This window comes from Conger conger, chromosome 10 (genome assembly GCF_963514075.1).
Source record: "Conger conger chromosome 10, fConCon1.1, whole genome shotgun sequence".
In the NCBI taxonomy this organism is placed as follows: Eukaryota; Metazoa; Chordata; class Actinopteri; order Anguilliformes; family Congridae; genus Conger; species Conger conger.
Genome location: NC_083769.1, coordinates 44,581,624 through 44,598,872, shown reverse-complemented (window position 1 = coordinate 44,598,872; position 17,249 = coordinate 44,581,624). Strand labels below are relative to the sequence as shown.

Genomic DNA, 17,249 nt, shown 5'->3' with positions numbered 1-17,249 from the left:
TTTGCTCATGGTGCCATATTTAGTGATTTGCATTCGATGGCAGCCAGAAGTCGGTGACCCATAGATATACGCTGGACCTTCCCTGCTCTGCCATCTTCAGTTGCTGTTTGACGGCTTCTGTCTGGTCTTGACCAAGGGACATGCTTGTTCAATTGACCTTTGGTCAGGCGATTGACTTATCGGGAACATTTCACTTTTTGACGTGGAAAAACACTTCATGTTTTGGTTGCTTACGGAGTATGTTTGGGGTCTGTAGTGTCAGACTGGGGAGGGCCTCAGGATCACATGGGGAGCAGACAACTCAAAATGGTCGACTTACTGCGGTTTAAAATGTAAAACAATAAATGTAAAAAATAAAAAGGAACCGTCAAAAACACTTTGAGGGAAAAGGCAATATGGAGTTAAATCCAACCTTCTTAACTGATCAACTTTTCCAAAAGTTTCCAAAATACAACTTGTACAAACCCAAGAAATGTACCCACTCCACTGCATACTGTTTGGCCAGTTTAATTATTACGGTATAGGTGCAGAGATTATATGTACAGTACAAGAAGCATTACAACTGGCACAATGCTGTCAAAAAGCTTGAAGAGTGTGGACCATTTCCATTACACCTGTTGGCCACCAGCCTTGGAGCGGTCCCTCAAACCTGGAAAAGGCTCTTTCCGACCAGGAGATCAGAGGTCTTCATTCCTGGTCCCAGAGAGCTGCATTTTGGGTCTGCATTTTGTTTGTCCACCCAGGTTTTTGGGTCTGAACTGGTTGCTGATATTGAGGCAAATTTCAAAAACCAGTACACCCTGTGACTCTCCAGGCTCAAAGACCACTGCACTAGGTAAAAAAAAATAAAAGGTTTAAAAACAAGCGCTCAAACCTACCATGCCATGATGTCAGAAGGAATGACGAGGTGGAACCCAAATGCACCACAAATCACGAGGAGCCGGTGCTTTAAAAGTCAAAGAGAGTTCTACTCGAGGGCTTGGCAAAAATAAAGCAACCAAGCGATAACACTAGTGACAAGTCATAGATTGCCCTGCATACACCAGCAACTAAAAGGAGACTAGGCAAGACAAAGACCAAAGAACAAGACAAGTCAAGCAACAAAAGGGGTTTAAATGCTATAACTGACAGGTGTATCAAATTACGCTAACAGGACAGACATGTGAAGAAACCAAACCCACTAATACAATGAGAACCAATTAAGGGAAAAACTAGGAATGGATAGTGGGCGCCCTCTGGTGGTTTATCACCATTCAGGATCGAAAGAAAAATGAAGAAAAAAAGAATATTGTTACTGATGATGAAGTAAAGCTGTGCTCTGTATTTATTTGTATATGTTTTAGTTTGCACACAGTAAGATTGGCTCATCTTAAAATGACACAGTCTGTCAAAAACTAAATTATATTAGGCCAGCCTGCACAAGCCCTCTACATCCTGCTGATCTTTTGGGTATAGTCCTGAATACAAGATTGAAAGTGTGCTTGCGTGTTTTTCACAGGCTTGAAAAGAATTATGTATGATTTTGGGACAAAATAACTCAAGAGAATGCCATATGAACTGGTCAGCATTGACAATGCTTCCATTTTGGACAGGTGTCTGTTTGCGTGAATTGAGTATAAAGTCAAATAGGAAATCCAAGAAATAAAAAACAGCAGCACACTAAATGTAATAGATTTGGCCTCGTTGTAGTTTTTGGGGAGGTCTGTTCCCATGTATGAGAAGATGAAGCACAAAGCACCAAGAAATCCTGCATATAACACAATGATGCCTGATAAGATCACATCTCTTGTGTTGCAGATCAGAATGATTTGGTCTTTGAAGCTCACTGTGTCATTCAAGGGTCTAGGAAAACTGAGTCCACAAAGGATTAACTGAACAGTCGAGGCCACTGCTATGAATAGCCACTGTCCATTGTACTTGACCCAGCAGTCATATGCTCTGGGTAACTTGGCAGCCATTTTGAAGACGCAGACAATCTGGAAGGATCGTACAGTGAGACAAGACAGACACACAGTATAAAATATCGGGAAAAATGAACTTCTGAACACACATTTGATTTGATTCGGGACGCCAAAGCTGAAGAACACACTGAGACCCGAACCACACAAACAGCCCAGCATGAGGAAGCACATTTTCCCCCCGGCAGACCTCACAACCGGGGTGTTGTAGTTACGAGCGAAGAGGATGGTGATGGCTGCTGTAAGAAAGAGCATGAAGCTGACCGAGAGCAAGAGCAGGATTGACAAGGGCTCTGTGATGCGAATATACACCACAACACGCTCTTTACAGGAAGTGCTCCCTGGGTCAGACCATTCGTTCTTCTTACACGGGATGCAACTGTAGGGATCAGCTGTCAAACAGAAAGACACATTTTACAATGGCAGTTCATTTCACAGCTAATCATCACTTGTCTCTCTCCAGTTGGCTTGAAGTAAACATATAGTATGTGGGGGGAAATATAAGATATTATCCACATTCAGCAGAATAGCCCATTAAAACACAATTATAGCATGCTCATTTACCAGCGCATGAAGTGGACATGTCCCAGGACTGTGTAAATGGTAAGTCTCACGCAAAGTAATGTGAAATGCACACACATTAAGAATGATTTCCAATAATGACATCATTCCATTTAATGCATCTCCACTAAATGGATGATTTCCTACCTGAATGATTAATATAGGTGTCATTTGGACAGACATCACACTCAAAGCACCCTTCATACTTTCTATATGGTCTCCTAACAGAGCCCATTTTACAGTCTTCAGAGCACTGTGACACAGGAATCTACAAGATAAAAGAAAAGAAAACATTTGTTCAATTGCCTGTTAGTGTTATTCATAATCACTAGTGTTACCATTGTAAGACAATTTTTAAAAACTGGTATGGCAAGAATCTTGATTATTAGCAATAAACAAAAATATACATAGCTTTATCATAGAAGGAGGCTACACGTAACAAAATGTATGGTGTTTACCTCCTTATAGTTTGTGAACATATTCAAAGTGGTATAACTTCAAAAATCACTAACAAAAGATAATAGCCGTTCAGACGATTATTTTTGTCCAAATGCCTTTGCTGCTTATTCATTCATAACATAGATGTAGGTTATTACAACAAAATAACAGTAACCATACTATTGTATTTGTCAGGATGTAAACTGTAAACACTACAAACATAACATTACGTGAAAATTCAGACCATAATCACTGGGTTAAAATTTAAAGCGGAAGAAAACGCACTGTTCCATTGGTGTACCACTGAATGAGAGTTTCGTTAATAATGAAACGTATGTCCGGCTGCGTGTCATACGATCCCACAGTCTGAAAGTGGCAGGACCCCAGGTCCAGCTCTGTGTCATCGGATGCTACATCCTGAACAGGGCAAGAAGTGCCCAGGGCCCAGAACACTATGTCGTATCTTGAAGGAGGGTCTCCATTTTCATCAAACTTTATGTGTTGGTCCAGAAGTTTGAAGTCTGACTTCTTTATTTCTTTGAGGAGCTGACATAAGACAAGAGTGTAACAATTTCCTTGGTTCAATTAAATATATCGGTATATCGAGATTTATTCTGACATGATGACTACAGTGGCCATTACATAAACATAAATTTAGCATTCTGAAATTGACATATTCAGGAGTTGCTTTATTTATTATTTTATTATTTCCTAGTTTTGACGTGGAAGATTTAAACAGTAAAAAGTAAAAACAAGTGTGTAACTACAGAGGATTCAGTTTAGCTGTGGATCCTGTGGAGTATTTATGAAGTGCATGGTCGTGTCATTCAATGTCAATCATGTTTCTCTATGCCTGTGCATATGCAATGCCCTCCAGTGCCCTCCATAATGTTTGGGACAAAGACCCATCATTTATTTATTTGCCTCTGTACTCCACAATTTGATTTGTAATAAAAAAATCACACATGGTTAAATTGAACATTGTCAGATTTTAATGAAGGGCATTTTTAGACATTTTGGTTCCACCATGCAGAGATTACATTAGATTCTGGAGTGCAGAGGCAAATAAATAAATGTCCTAAACATTTTGGAGCACTCTGTATGTAAGTGTATGTGAATGTGAATGACTAAGTGTGTGTGTGTGTGTGTGTGTGTGTAAATGCTTATACTCCTTTGTTTGAAACTACTGTATTTGTCAAGGAGGATGAAACTGTGAACAATAATTTAGTGAAAGGTAGTGACTTCAGATACACAAAATCATGGACAAAATATGGACTTCCTTACCTTAAAAGGGAAGACTCTTTCAGTCTCGTTGCATCCATTTGTATCACACTGTAATATGGTGTGTAAGGCTTTTGCGACAACATAAACCGCAGAGTAAATGGCAAAGTTAAAAGTTGGACTTTCATGAATTATTTTGCTTGCATTTATGTAAGAACAGTCATAACAAGCTTGATTGCAGGCTGCCCTAAAGTCCTGTTTTCTGTTTCTGCATTCAAGGCATTTACTTTGACGTTGAGATTTTTGGACAAATTCTGAAAACCCCGGTAAATTCACAAGCCTTTCTGCTATTCCAATAATAGTACCGATGGTGTGGAGTCCTTTTTGAGAGAGGATTTTTTTACTCAAAGACCAGGCATCACTTGCAATCCACACCTTGTCATGTATATTGTTCTCTATGGCTGATTTAATTAATGAAACTGCACATTTATCCTGAGTGTAGATGATTATAACATTTATACGAAGCATCTTTATTTTCTGAAGTATGACGTTGTGTTTAGAATTTCCAGTGAGGTCCTCCTGGTAAGCCAAGTAGATTTTGGTCTCCCTAATACCATCAACGAAGAGTTGAAGTGCATCTTGACTATAGTCATTGTCGCAGCCTATGAATGCAACCCAGTTCCATTTGTACCTCTGTAAAATGCGAATTATCAGCTGTACTTGACCTCTGTTACTGGTCACCGTTCGTAGAAACGATGGAAATGACTTTTTATTACTTAGACTGGAGCTTGACGATCCATAATTGACCTGTAAGTTGAAAAAACACAATAGCGTCATATTATTTTCAGAACTATACATCAGCCAATATAAGCAAATATATCTTATAGGAGACGATGAATTACCATCGGAAGAAGGTCCATCATGAAAAATGGCGCAATGGTAATAGTTTCACTGCTTCCATAGGGGCCAAGCACAGACACAACTTTAGGCTCATAATCTTTCAAGTTCACATGAATTTCAACAGACCCATTTCTGGAGAGGAAATCAAAGACTGACGGGAAATTCCTCACTTCTGAGCAATGGTCAAAGATCTGATAGCCAAGAGACACACCAGGTAAGATGGAGCTTGAGTTGTTAATTTCCTCTACAGCAAACCTCATCACTTGTAACTTCTGATAACCCGGTGCTGAGAATGGCAATCTGTAGGAAATAGCCATGATTATATTCACAATTAATTTACAGTTAGTCACCCTGCCAATGTCTACGTAAGAGTTGTAATGTAAGTGTGAGGACTTTACTGTTGCTACATAAAACAGAAATATGCTGAGCTGATACTGAAATCGAGCACAATCAGAGCTGTACATACCTGTCACATTCCAGGGCCACAGGAAAGTCAAACGTGCCATTATTTATTGCGCTGTGCACTGGAAAAAGTCCGCCCAAAATATAATCACCACTCAAACTGAACTCCGAAGATACGCAGGAATCCTTCGCAAGTGAGTGCTGACAAAAACACAAAAGTCCGACCAGAAAGATTGTGTGATACATTGTTAAGGTCAAAGATATTTCTCCCAGTATCTAGACCAGCACTGGCCAACTTATACAAGCACAAAGGTAGAGATACTGCAGTAATACTCATCCAATTTACATCAATAGATTTACATGGACCACGTTAAGGTTCATTGGCTAGTTTGATATTATAAGTGGGTAGATGGATGTCTTTGTGATTACAGCAAGTATAATCTTAACCAGTGAAGGGGATTTAAATGAAAATATTGGAAACCTCATTGTTGGGAGCACTCCAGCTCCCTTATTGTAAAGTGCTCTATGGGGAAGTCGTTAAAATTGGTTTGATGACACTGCACAGGTGTTGCATATACAATTCCTTCCTCTTGCAAATGTGATATTTGCAAACATTTTCATTCTCTTTCAATATCAGACATGTATCCATAGCCATAAATAATTGACTACCATTCATACGACAATGTACATCAAGGTATAATGTATTTTATATGAAAAACAGTTCGTAACATCACATATGAAAGGACTCTTGCACTTTAATATAAGTAAGTGACTTTGCTTCCATATTTTATTTTGTCAGTTTTCATTGGAAAGTTTTTAGAGGTAGCATTTTTTTAAAGCAAGCATTCATGAAATTATATCTTTAAGAAAAACATGTTCAGCTGAATTTTGTAGATTGTATTTTGAAGTTGGAAATTTAAAGTTAGCTGACTGTTTTTTGTTGGGACGGCTAATTAATTTAGTGCAAGAGGAAAACCTGAAATGCAGTACCTACTGCATTTATATTAAATCAGAAATCAAATCATGTTGCGAGTGTATACTCAAGGAGAATGTTTTGGTTAATAATGAGATTTGTGAGGTATTATTGATATTCAGCATTAATACATAAACGTTCTGAGCCTTCCCAAAATATAATCTGCGTTCATATGGGCTCTGATCGTGTGTCAGTTGCACGTGGAAAAATGCAGAAAGCATTCTTAAGAAAACACACAGACAAATGCTAGTTTAAAGAGAAAAATCTAATTTAAAGAGAAGCATTTTGTGGTACATTGGTCCCTTTTACACAATGAACATCGTTCTGCATTAGCCTCCTCAGACCGCCAACACGCTGCATTCAATCGCTCAAGCTAATTTACATGTACCGTGTTCTGGCTCATTGAACGGTTTCATGACCATAGCTGAGAGGAAGGATATTTTCATGATGAGTGTACCTATAATCTGACCAGTGAAGGAAAATGACTGTTTGTGTTGTGTGTGTCTATGAGGTCACCATAAAGTCTCGATGGCAATATACAGGTGTTGTTAAATCTTGCACGTAAAGCTCCTTCCTTGTGCAAATGTCACTTTGATTCATCTGCAGACCAAGAAATGTGTTCATGGTGTATACAGATGTGTAGTGCTCACACACACACACACACACACACACACATTCACAGGTCACCATGACTCGGAAATAAATCTGACGCAAACAATAAGTTACAAGCAATGACAGCACCAAATATCAAGAGGCAGTGACTCTTTAAAAGCACTGAAAAATGACACTGACATGTTACAAATGCTTTTTTTTATTGTCACCAGTAATAAATCTAAGTATGCAATGGTATACAACATCTAGGGGTCATGGCATGGCAGAAGCTGTATGTGAATAAATGACATCCTGTCAGGGACTGAAGGAAACATGGATGTGATGAACTAAGAAGGATACATATATTTCACTAACTGCATTTTTACCAGATTATTGATGTGTAACTTGGAGTGTCATTTAGAGTGCATACAGTATCTGGATATGTTCAACAATGTATTTGTTTTGATACCATTACAGAAATCGCAGCTGTTCAAAAATTTTACAAAATCATTAATGAAAATGCTGAACAGGACTAGACCCAGTACTGATCCTTGAGGAAAGCTTTTTGACAAGTGTAAAAACTCCCACCGTAGCACACCGAGATCTGTCCAAAAGACAATTATGGAACAAACTGCCAGCAGCTAAAACAGTAAGTAACAGTCTGTATAATAACAGGGGATGGTCTACTATGTCAAATAGTTAAAAAAAAGTGCTGCACAATGTACCTCCCTATCTTAGGCGGATATAGTTTAAAACTGAGCATGTTGCTGTGATAGTGCTTTGCTGAACCCAGACTGGTATTAACAAGGGAACCCAAATATTTAAGCCAGGGCAATTTGGAAATTATTTGATAGTTGTTTGGAATACATTTTCCAACTTTGTCGAAAACAAAAAAGGTAATGTATGGACTTTTGTGAGTTATAGGACTTTTATTAATATGTTAAATGTTTTTTGCTCTCAACATCTTAGCTGAGTCCCTTCCATCCATCTGATAAAACATTGTATTAATATTCTACATGCAAACAATAATAGCGGCCCAGGGCACATTGTTGGTGACCTCATAAACATTGGTCTTCAGGCCAATGTTAATGCAAGCTAAAACAATGCAAGGCCAATGTTTATGCAAGCTAAAACAATGCAAGGCCAATGTTTATGCAAGCTAAAACAATGCAAGGCCAATGTTAATGCAAGCTAAAACAATGCAAGGCCAATGTTAATGCAAGCTAAAACAATGCAAGGCCAATGTTAATGCAAGCTAAAACAATGCAAGGCCAATGTTAATGCAAGCTAAAACAATGCAAGGCCAATGTTAATGCAAGCTAAAACAATGCAAGGCCAATGTTAATGCAAGCTAAAACAATGCAAGGCCAATGTTTATGCAAGCTAAAACAATGCAAGGCCAATGTTTATGCAAGCTAAAACAATGCAAGGCCAATGTTAATGCAAGCTAAAACAATGCAAGGCCAATGTTTATGCAAGCTAAAACAATGCAAGGCCAATGTTTATGCAAGCTAAAACAATGCAAGGCCAATGTTTATGCAAGCTAAAACAATGCAAGCTAATGCAATCAAACATTATTATTATGACATTATGCTACCATTAAAGGTAAAGGATAAAACCTATTCAGGTTATACTGAACCAAGGCCTTTCACAAGTCACCAAGCTTCTTCCTTGATGCAGATATACAGAATGTAATCTTGTACAGTCCTAACTGAAGAAATACACTGTGAGCACATTATTTGGTATTTTTTAGACTTATTGGTCTTCTGCTGCTGTTGTCTATCCACTTAGATGTTTGGCATGTTGTGTGTTCAGAGATGCTCTTCTGCATACCACTGTTGTAATGTGTGGTTATTTGCATTACCTTCCTCTCAACTTCGACCAGTCTGGCCCTTCTCCTCTGACATCTCTCATTAGCATTTCTGCATGGAGAACTGCTGCTCACAGGATGTTTTTTGTTTTTCACACCATTCTCTGCAAACTATAGAAACTGTTGTGCATGAAAATCACAGGAGATCAGCAGTTTGAGAAACTCAAACCACCCTGTTTGGCACCAAGAATCATTCTTTGGTCAAAGTCACTTAGACCAAATTTTTAACCCATTCTGACATTTGGTCTGAGCAACAGCTGAACCTCTTGACCAGCATGCTTTTATGCATTTAGTTGCTGACACATGATTGGCTGATTAAATATTTGCATTAACAAGCTGGTGTACAGGTCCACCTAAGAAATTGCTCACCGGGTGTATTTCAAGAGCATGACCATGCTAAAAATGAAACATGAATTGCAGAATGCTTGACGATTTTATGTCTGACCAATCTGAGTCATTTCTGCCCTGTATGTAACTGCTACATGTAAAAAGTACTATCGTTAAAGGTTTTAAAACAAAAATGGAAGTATCTTTTGATTAGGATGTTGTCACAAGAAATGATGAGGTGGAACCCAAACTATAAACAACCAGAGATTGAATAGTCAAAGGACCTTTACTAGAGGACTCAACGATAAAACAGCCAGGCGAAAACACAAAAGAATACTAGCAACAAGGCCAACAAGAATTAATTATAGTGATATTAGCAAAATAGTATTTATATATGTTTTAGCTTGCATGCAGTAAGATTGGCTCATCCTAAAACAGACAGTCAAAAAACAAAATTCAAGATATATCCATACTTATGTATATTATGATATTTATAATCAGTGTCCAATGTGCAATGTGTTACAACATATCTTATTGTGGCTACACCGGGGATCGAACCAGCGACCTTGTAGGTCCCAGTCATGAACCTTAACCACTACACTACAATAAGGCTGCCTGCAACAGCCCTCTATGGTTGGCATTTATATAGCACCTTTATCCAAAGCGCTGTACAACTGATGCTTCTCATTCACCCATTCATACACACACTCACACACCAACGGCGATTGGCTGCCATGCAAGGCACCGACCAGCTTGTCTGCTCTACATCCTGCTGATCTTTTGGGTATAATCCTGAATACAAGATTGAAAGTATGCTTGTGTGTTTTTCTCAGGCTTGAAAAGAATGATATATGACTTTGGGAAAAAATAACTTACGAGAATTCCATATGAACTGGTCAGCACAGAGAATGCATCAATTACGGACAGGTGTCTGCTTGTGTGAATAAAATATGATGTAAAATAGGCAATCCAGGAAATATAAAACAGCAGCACACTAAATGCAATAGATTTGGCCTCGTTGTAGTTTCTGGGCAGGTCTGTTCCCATGTATGAGAAGATAAAGCACAAAATACCTAGAAATCCTGCAAAGAACAAAGTTATGCTAGGTGGGATCACACCTACTGCGTCACAGTTCATAGTGATTTGGTCTTTGAAGGTCACTGTGTCATTCAAGGGTCTAGCAGAACTGAGTGCACAGAAAATTAACTGAACTGTAGAGGCCACCGCTATGAATAGCCACTGTCCATTGTACTTAACCCAGCATTCATATGCTCTGGGTAGCTTGGCAGCCATTTTGAAGACGCAGACAATCTGGAAGGATCGTACAGCGAGACAAGACAGACAGACAGTATAGAAAATAGGGAAAAATGAACTTCTCAACACACATTTGATTTCATTCGGGACGCCAAAGCTGAAGAACACACTGAGACCTGAACCGCTCAAACAGCCCAGCATGAGGAAGCACATTTTCCCCCCGGCAGACCTCACAACCGGGGTGTTGTAGTTACGAGCGAAGAGGATGGTGATGGCTGCAGCAAGAAAGAGCATGAAGCTGACAGAGAGCAAGAGCAGGATTGACAAGGGATCTGTGACGCGAATATACACCACAACACGCTCTTTACAGGAAGTGCTCCCTGGGTCAGACCATTCGTTCTTCTTACACGGGATGCAACTGTATGGATCAGCTGTCAAACAGAAAGACACATTTTACAATGGCAGTTCATTTCATAGGTTAAAAAAAAGTCATACACATTATGAGCATATTAAATGTGCTTAAGCGCTTTGAGTGTCTAGAAAAGCAGTATATGAATGTAATGATGTATCTATCTACCTAAAACTCCCATCCTCATTCTTTAAAGTTTGTCAATGTCTATGATCTGCAAGTTGGACAAGGTAAATGGGAAATCTCACGCAAAGTAATGTGAAATACACAGACATGAATGATTACTCACATTTAATGTGAGTATAACAGTTCATTTCCTACCTGAATGATTGATATAGGTGTCTTTTGGGCAGACTTCGCAATGAAAGCAGCACTTATAGATTTCAAATGATCTCCTAACAGAGCCCATTTGACAGTCCTCAGAGCACCGTGACACGGGAATCTACAAGATTAAATAAGAATTTGCTTAATTGCCTGTTAAAACGTAAGATGGTGAGGTAGGAACGCAGTTTCGCGGCATTTGGAGGCTAGCCAGCTTGTCACCAGTCACCTGGCTAGCAACCACATCAGCTGCGTTCGTTGATCGTTAATGTAGATATTCGGTTTCATCGGATTTTACTCAAACTGTATATGACTTTAGTGGTCTGTATGTCTTAATGTCAAGAGTTAATGTTCAGTGTAAAAATATAGTTTTATACATATGATGACAAGTTATAGACCCTGAGTTTCGTTAGCCCAGTGACGGTAGTTTCCAAGCCTCACGTAACTACCAACAAACAAAAAAACATGGTTTCAAAATAAATTTTGTGATCAATACGACTGAGAGCAGGTCACACAAACTCAATGACCACTTTATTGGGTTGACATGTACACCAGCAGCCTGTTGCATTCTAAGTTGTAACCTAACTCTCCATGGGAAATAAATCAGTTGGTGCAACCGGTTTACTTTAAGTTATGGTACGCCATAACTTAAAGTAAACCGGTTGCACCAACTGATTTATTTCCCATGGAGAGTTAGGTTACAACTTAGAATGTAGGCTACTCCTACTCTCTACTATATATTATTTTCAACATGTTTTCAGTGGTCATAGCTTTAAAAATCACAAAATAAAAGACAGTTTTAACCCAAGTAATTTTGCTGCTTAACCGCTGTTGAGACCATTATAATTTTAGTGCAAATGAGTTTACTGCTTACTTCATTTTTAAAATAGGTTTACATGTATTTTACTTTATTTGTAACCATATTAATATAGATACTGTCAGAATGGAAAATGTTAACATAACAGTGATATACACTCAGTGAGCACTTTATTAGGTATTTATTGGACTTATTAGGTCTTTTGCTGCTGTAGCCTATCCACTTAGAGGTTTGGAGAATTGTGTGTTCCGAGATGCTCTTCTGCATACCACGGTTGTAATGCTTCATTATTTGTGTTATCGTCACCTTCCTGTCAGCTTCAACCAGTCTAAGCTGACCTCTCTCATAAACAATGTGTTTCTGCCCGCAGAACTCCTGCTCACTGGATGTTTTTTGTTTTTCGCACAATTTTCTGCAAACTCTAGAGACTGCTGTGTATGATAATCCCAGGAGATCAGCAATTTCTGTGATACTCAAACCACCCTGTCCAACAATCATTCCAAGGTCAAAGTCACTTAGACCACAATTCTTCCCTATTTTGAAATTTGGCCTGAAAAGCAGCTGAAACTCTTGACCACGTCTACATGCTATTATGTATTTAGCTGTTGCTACATGATTGGCTGATTAAATATTTGCATTAACAAGCTGGTGTGCAGGTCTACCTAATGAAGTGGTCACTGAGTGTACGTAATTCAGACCATTATTACAGGGGTAGCATATGTGTAAAGCAGGAGAAAACTTACGGTTCCGTTGGTGTACCAGTGAATAAGAGTTTCATTAATACTGAAACTCACAGTCGGCTCTGTGTCATATGATCCCACATACTCATACGGAGGAGAGGAGTCCAGGTTCCAGGACACTATGTTGTATCTTGAAGGAGGATCTCCATTTTTGTCAAACTTTACAACTAGATTCAATAGTTTGAAGTCTGACTTCTTTATTTCTTTGAGAAGCTGATGAGAAAAGAATGTAAACAATTTCCTTTGTACAATTTGTCAGTATGTTTTACATGCATGCTGATTCTTTTTCTGACATGTTAATGATTAAAAATATCAAGCATTCTGAAAAAGCTCATACTCTCTGGTTTCTATTTTATTATTTTAATAATATTTGTGAAGTTTAAGGAACTGTGGTTCCGCATATGCACATAAGTAACTGTGGTTGAAGTGTAAGTGTGATTGAGTGTGTGGTAGTGTGTAAGATAGTGAAAAAGACAGTGACAGAATTAGAGAGAAAAAATGAGCAAGAGAAAGACAGAGAACCTTTAGTCATTTTGTACTGAAATAATGGTTTGGAAGAAAACATGCTTACACAAGATTCCTAATTAAATCTAATTCCTGCTTAAATCTAAATCCATAATTAATTGAAGCCATCAAATGAATAGGCTACAAACCATCCTATAGTGCAATGTCTCCTGATGTTCTAGTTTACAGTCATTTGTTTATATGTAAGGATTAAAATACATCAATATAAATACATATACATATAATGTTAGCAATTGATTCTTAAAACAGTAATAACAGTTTTGTTATCTTTTTCAATTCATAATTTTTTTTTTTTATGTTTATCATGCTGTTTGTGAAATGCACTTCAGTTACACACAGTCTTTGAGAAAATACTTTCATGCACATCTCTTACCTTAAAAGGGAAGATTCTTTCGGTCTTGTTGCATCCATTTGTATCACACTGTAATATGGCGTGTAAGGCTTTTGCCACAACATAAACTCCAGTGTAAATGGCAAAGTTATAAGATGGATCTTGATACATTATTTTGCTTGCGTTCACGTAAGAGCAACTATAACAATCTTGATTACAGGTTGCCCGAACATCCTCCTGGAGTTTTCGGTTTTTGCATTCAAGGTATTTACTTTCAGCCTGAGATTTGTGGACAAATTCTGAAAACCCGGGTAAACTCACAACCCTTTCTGTTATTCCAATAATAGTACCGACGGTGTGGAGTCCTTCGAGAGAGGGAAGTCCTTTATTCAAAGACCAGGCATCACTTGCAATCCACACCTTCTCATGTATATTGTTCAGAATGGCCGATTTAATTAAAGCAGTTGCATACACCTTTAAGGTATAAACTATGATGATATTTATACGAAGCCTGTTGATATTCCTAAATGTGATGTGGTATTTAGATGGCGTCGTGGGTACCTCCTGGTAAGCCAAGCAGATGCTAGTGTTTCTTATGCCGTCAATGAAGAGTTGAAGTGCATCTTGACTGTAGTCAGTGGTGTCGCCTATGAACGCGATCCAGTTCCATTCGAACTTCTGTAAAATGCGAATGATCAGCTGTACTTGACTTCTGTTGCTGGGCACTGTTCGTAGAAACGATGGAAATGACTCTTTATCACTTAAACTGGTGCTTGTTGATCCATAATTTACCTGTAAGTTTAAAAAAAACAGTTGGCACCCTTATTTATTCAAGAACAATACATTTCACTTCAGCCAACATAAGACAAGATGATATTTTAAAAGAAAATAAATTACCATCGGAAGAAGATCCATCATGAAAAACGGTGCAATGGTAAGAGTTTGACTGCTTTCAAGGGGGCCAAGCACGGCTAGAACTTTATGGTTGTACTCCTTAAAGTAATGAAGTATTTCAGCAGAACTATTTTTGAAAAGGAATTCAAAGACTGATGGAAAATTCTGCACTTCTGAGCAATGGTCAAAGATCTCATAACCAAGGGACACACCAGGCAAGATGGAGGTCGAGTTGTTAATTTCCTCGATAGCAAACCTCATCACTTGCAACTTCTGATAACCTGCTGCTGAGAACGGCAAGCTGTGGAAATGGAAATGATGGAAGTCGCCATGATTACATTTACAAACGAATCACTGCATCAATGTCTACAAAAGAGCTGTACAGTTAGAATATATGAGCACTTTACTGCCCTGGTGTAAATAAGTTACGCCCAGCTTGAAATACCAGCTACCAGCCGTTTCAAAACAGCTTGAGCTGGTCAAACCATGTTAGGTATAGAGTTGGTCTAATTGGTCAAGCAGTAACGAGTCGTTTCAAAACCTAGCTTGTTTTTTTCGTCAGGGTGTTACTGCATAAAAGCGAATGTATACTATAGAGAGCTGAGAGCTGTACATACCTGTCACATTCCAGGGCCAGAGGAAAGTCCGACGTCGCATTATTTATTCCGCGGTGCACTGGAAAAAGGCCTCCCAAAATATAATCACCACTCAAACTGAACTCCGAAGATACGCAAGAATCCTTTGCAAGTGAGTGCTGACAAAAACACATAAGTCCGAACAGAAAGATTGTGTGATGCATTGTTAACGTCAAACAATACTAGATACCCTGTATCTAGACCAGCACTTGCCTACTAATACAAGCTCAAAGATGAAGATACGGCAGTCATGCTTATCCGATTTACATTGGCAGATTTGCATTGACCATTTTATAATAGAAGGATATTTTTTTGATTAGAGCAAGAAAAAAATCTGATGACCAGTGAAGGGAAATCAAATGAAAATATTGGAAACCTCATTGTTGGAAGCACTCCCATATTGAAGTGAAGTGCTCTTTGGGCAAGTCGTTAAAATTGCCTTCACAGCTCAGGTGGTCTTAAATGCTGCATGTAAAGTTCCTTCCTCAATGTGATATTTGAAAACATTTAGATGAATTACAAATTACATTACATTACATTACATTAATGGCATTTGGCAGACGCTCTTATCCTGAGCGACGTACAGTTGATTGGACTAAGCAGGAGACAATCCTCCCCTGGAGCAATGCAGGGTAAAGGGCCTTGCTCAAGGGCCCAACGGCTGTGCGGATCTTATTGTGGCTACACCAGGGATCAAACTGACGACCTTATGGGTCCCAGGCAAGTACCTTAACCACTACGCTACAGGCTACCCCAAATATTAGACATTTATACATATGCATATACTGTACACCTGTACATCTAGGTCTGCCAGTCTAGAAATATATGCAACCACATCCACATGCTGAATCCTAATAATAAAAGTGAGATATTTCTTCTAGATAAAAAACATTTCTTAGCACCACATGTGAAAGGAGACTTACACTTTAAGAAGACTCACTTCTATACTTTTCATTCTTCATTGGATAGTTTTTTAAGCAAGCATTCATTTCAATTTCTTTTAAAACGGCAAATTCAACATTTGAACTTAAATATTGAAGAAAAGGTGTTCAATGAATTTAAAGTTTGAAACTGAAAGTTAATAGGCCAATGAATTTTATGGTGGATGAAAATTTTAAGGAAAACTTAATATGCAGTACCTACTGAAATGTTTATTCCATCAAATCAGAGAACAGGTTGCAAGTTCCAACTAAAGGTGAATGTTTTGTTTAATTTATAATGAATGTTTAGCATGAAACATTACATTTCCTAATTTGTGGACAAGAGTTCGATAACTTTTTTTTTTTTTTTTTTACCATGCCTGTATTCTGAGAATTCCCTGCTGCGAAATTGTATTTATTATACATGAACTTTAATAGGTAAACTCATTGATCAGATTTACACATGTCTAAATGAATGTGCACAAAGCATTTGTAATGTCTGCACTTGGCCATCATAAAACTACATTGGTGTTAAACACTGAAAAGTATGCGTGCATTTTATAACAGATTTGTATAATACTCCTGGGGAAACAGGAATGTTCAAGGCTACACTATAATGCTATGGACCACAGAAAGCCACCGTGAAGTATAATCCCCATTCAGAAGGACTCTGTGTGCGCGGAAAAATAGTCAAGAAAACGCACATAAAAATGCAAGCTTAAAGAGAAACAAATGGTGATACAATTGTGCCCTTACAGTTAAAAAGCAGTCTCCTAAGATATGGACCAAGGTGCTGCTTTTGTCTAGATCTTGCACACGTTCATTTACATTAAGCATTAGAAGGCTTATTCAACAGTTTTGTAATACACCTGGGTGAAGGATATTTACATGATGAGCTCAACTATAATCTGACGAGAGAAAGGAAATTAAATAAGAATACTAACCTCATCGTGGTAAGCACTTGTTGACCCTGCGCAGGTGTTCGGAAATGTTGCGTGTAGAACTCCTTCCTCTTGCAAATGCCATACGGATTAATTTGCAATACAAAATGATGGTCCGTGGTGTATACAGGTACACTGGATATGGCAAACTGCACACACACATCCTCTGGTCTTCATGAATGACGACTCTTATTATTCATATTAAAATTAAGGACTTGCGG

General features: G+C 38.3%; 2 protein-coding genes and 1 long non-coding RNA gene across 3 annotated transcripts; all 3 read right to left on the bottom strand.

Moving 5' to 3' along the window:
* Positions 1-571: 571 nt before the first annotated feature.
* LOC133138293 (uncharacterized) lies at positions 572-1,069 on the bottom strand. Its single transcript, XR_009709709.1, has 2 exons — positions 879-1,069; positions 572-765 (listed from the first exon to the last, which is right to left on the bottom strand). It is a non-coding gene; the product is annotated as an uncharacterized LOC133138293 (long non-coding RNA).
* A 358-nt stretch (positions 1,070-1,427) lies between these two features.
* On the bottom strand, positions 1,428-6,856 carry LOC133139555 (taste receptor type 1 member 1-like). Its single transcript, XM_061259126.1, has 7 exons — positions 6,842-6,856; positions 5,545-5,681; positions 5,081-5,378; positions 4,242-4,985; positions 3,243-3,503; positions 2,667-2,787; positions 1,428-2,350 (listed from the first exon to the last, which is right to left on the bottom strand). The coding sequence occupies exons 1-7, from the start codon at positions 6,854-6,856 to the stop codon at positions 1,428-1,430; spliced, it is 2,499 nt and encodes an 832-aa protein (XP_061115110.1).
* Positions 6,857-10,003: 3,147 nt separating this feature from the next.
* LOC133139554 (taste receptor type 1 member 1-like) lies at positions 10,004-15,301 on the bottom strand. The gene is made up of 6 exons (XM_061259125.1): positions 15,150-15,301; positions 14,536-14,833; positions 13,681-14,430; positions 12,786-12,995; positions 11,226-11,346; positions 10,004-10,926 (listed from the first exon to the last, which is right to left on the bottom strand). The coding sequence occupies exons 1-6, from the start codon at positions 15,299-15,301 to the stop codon at positions 10,004-10,006; spliced, it is 2,454 nt and encodes an 817-aa protein (XP_061115109.1).
* Positions 15,302-17,249: the final 1,948 nt, after the last annotated feature.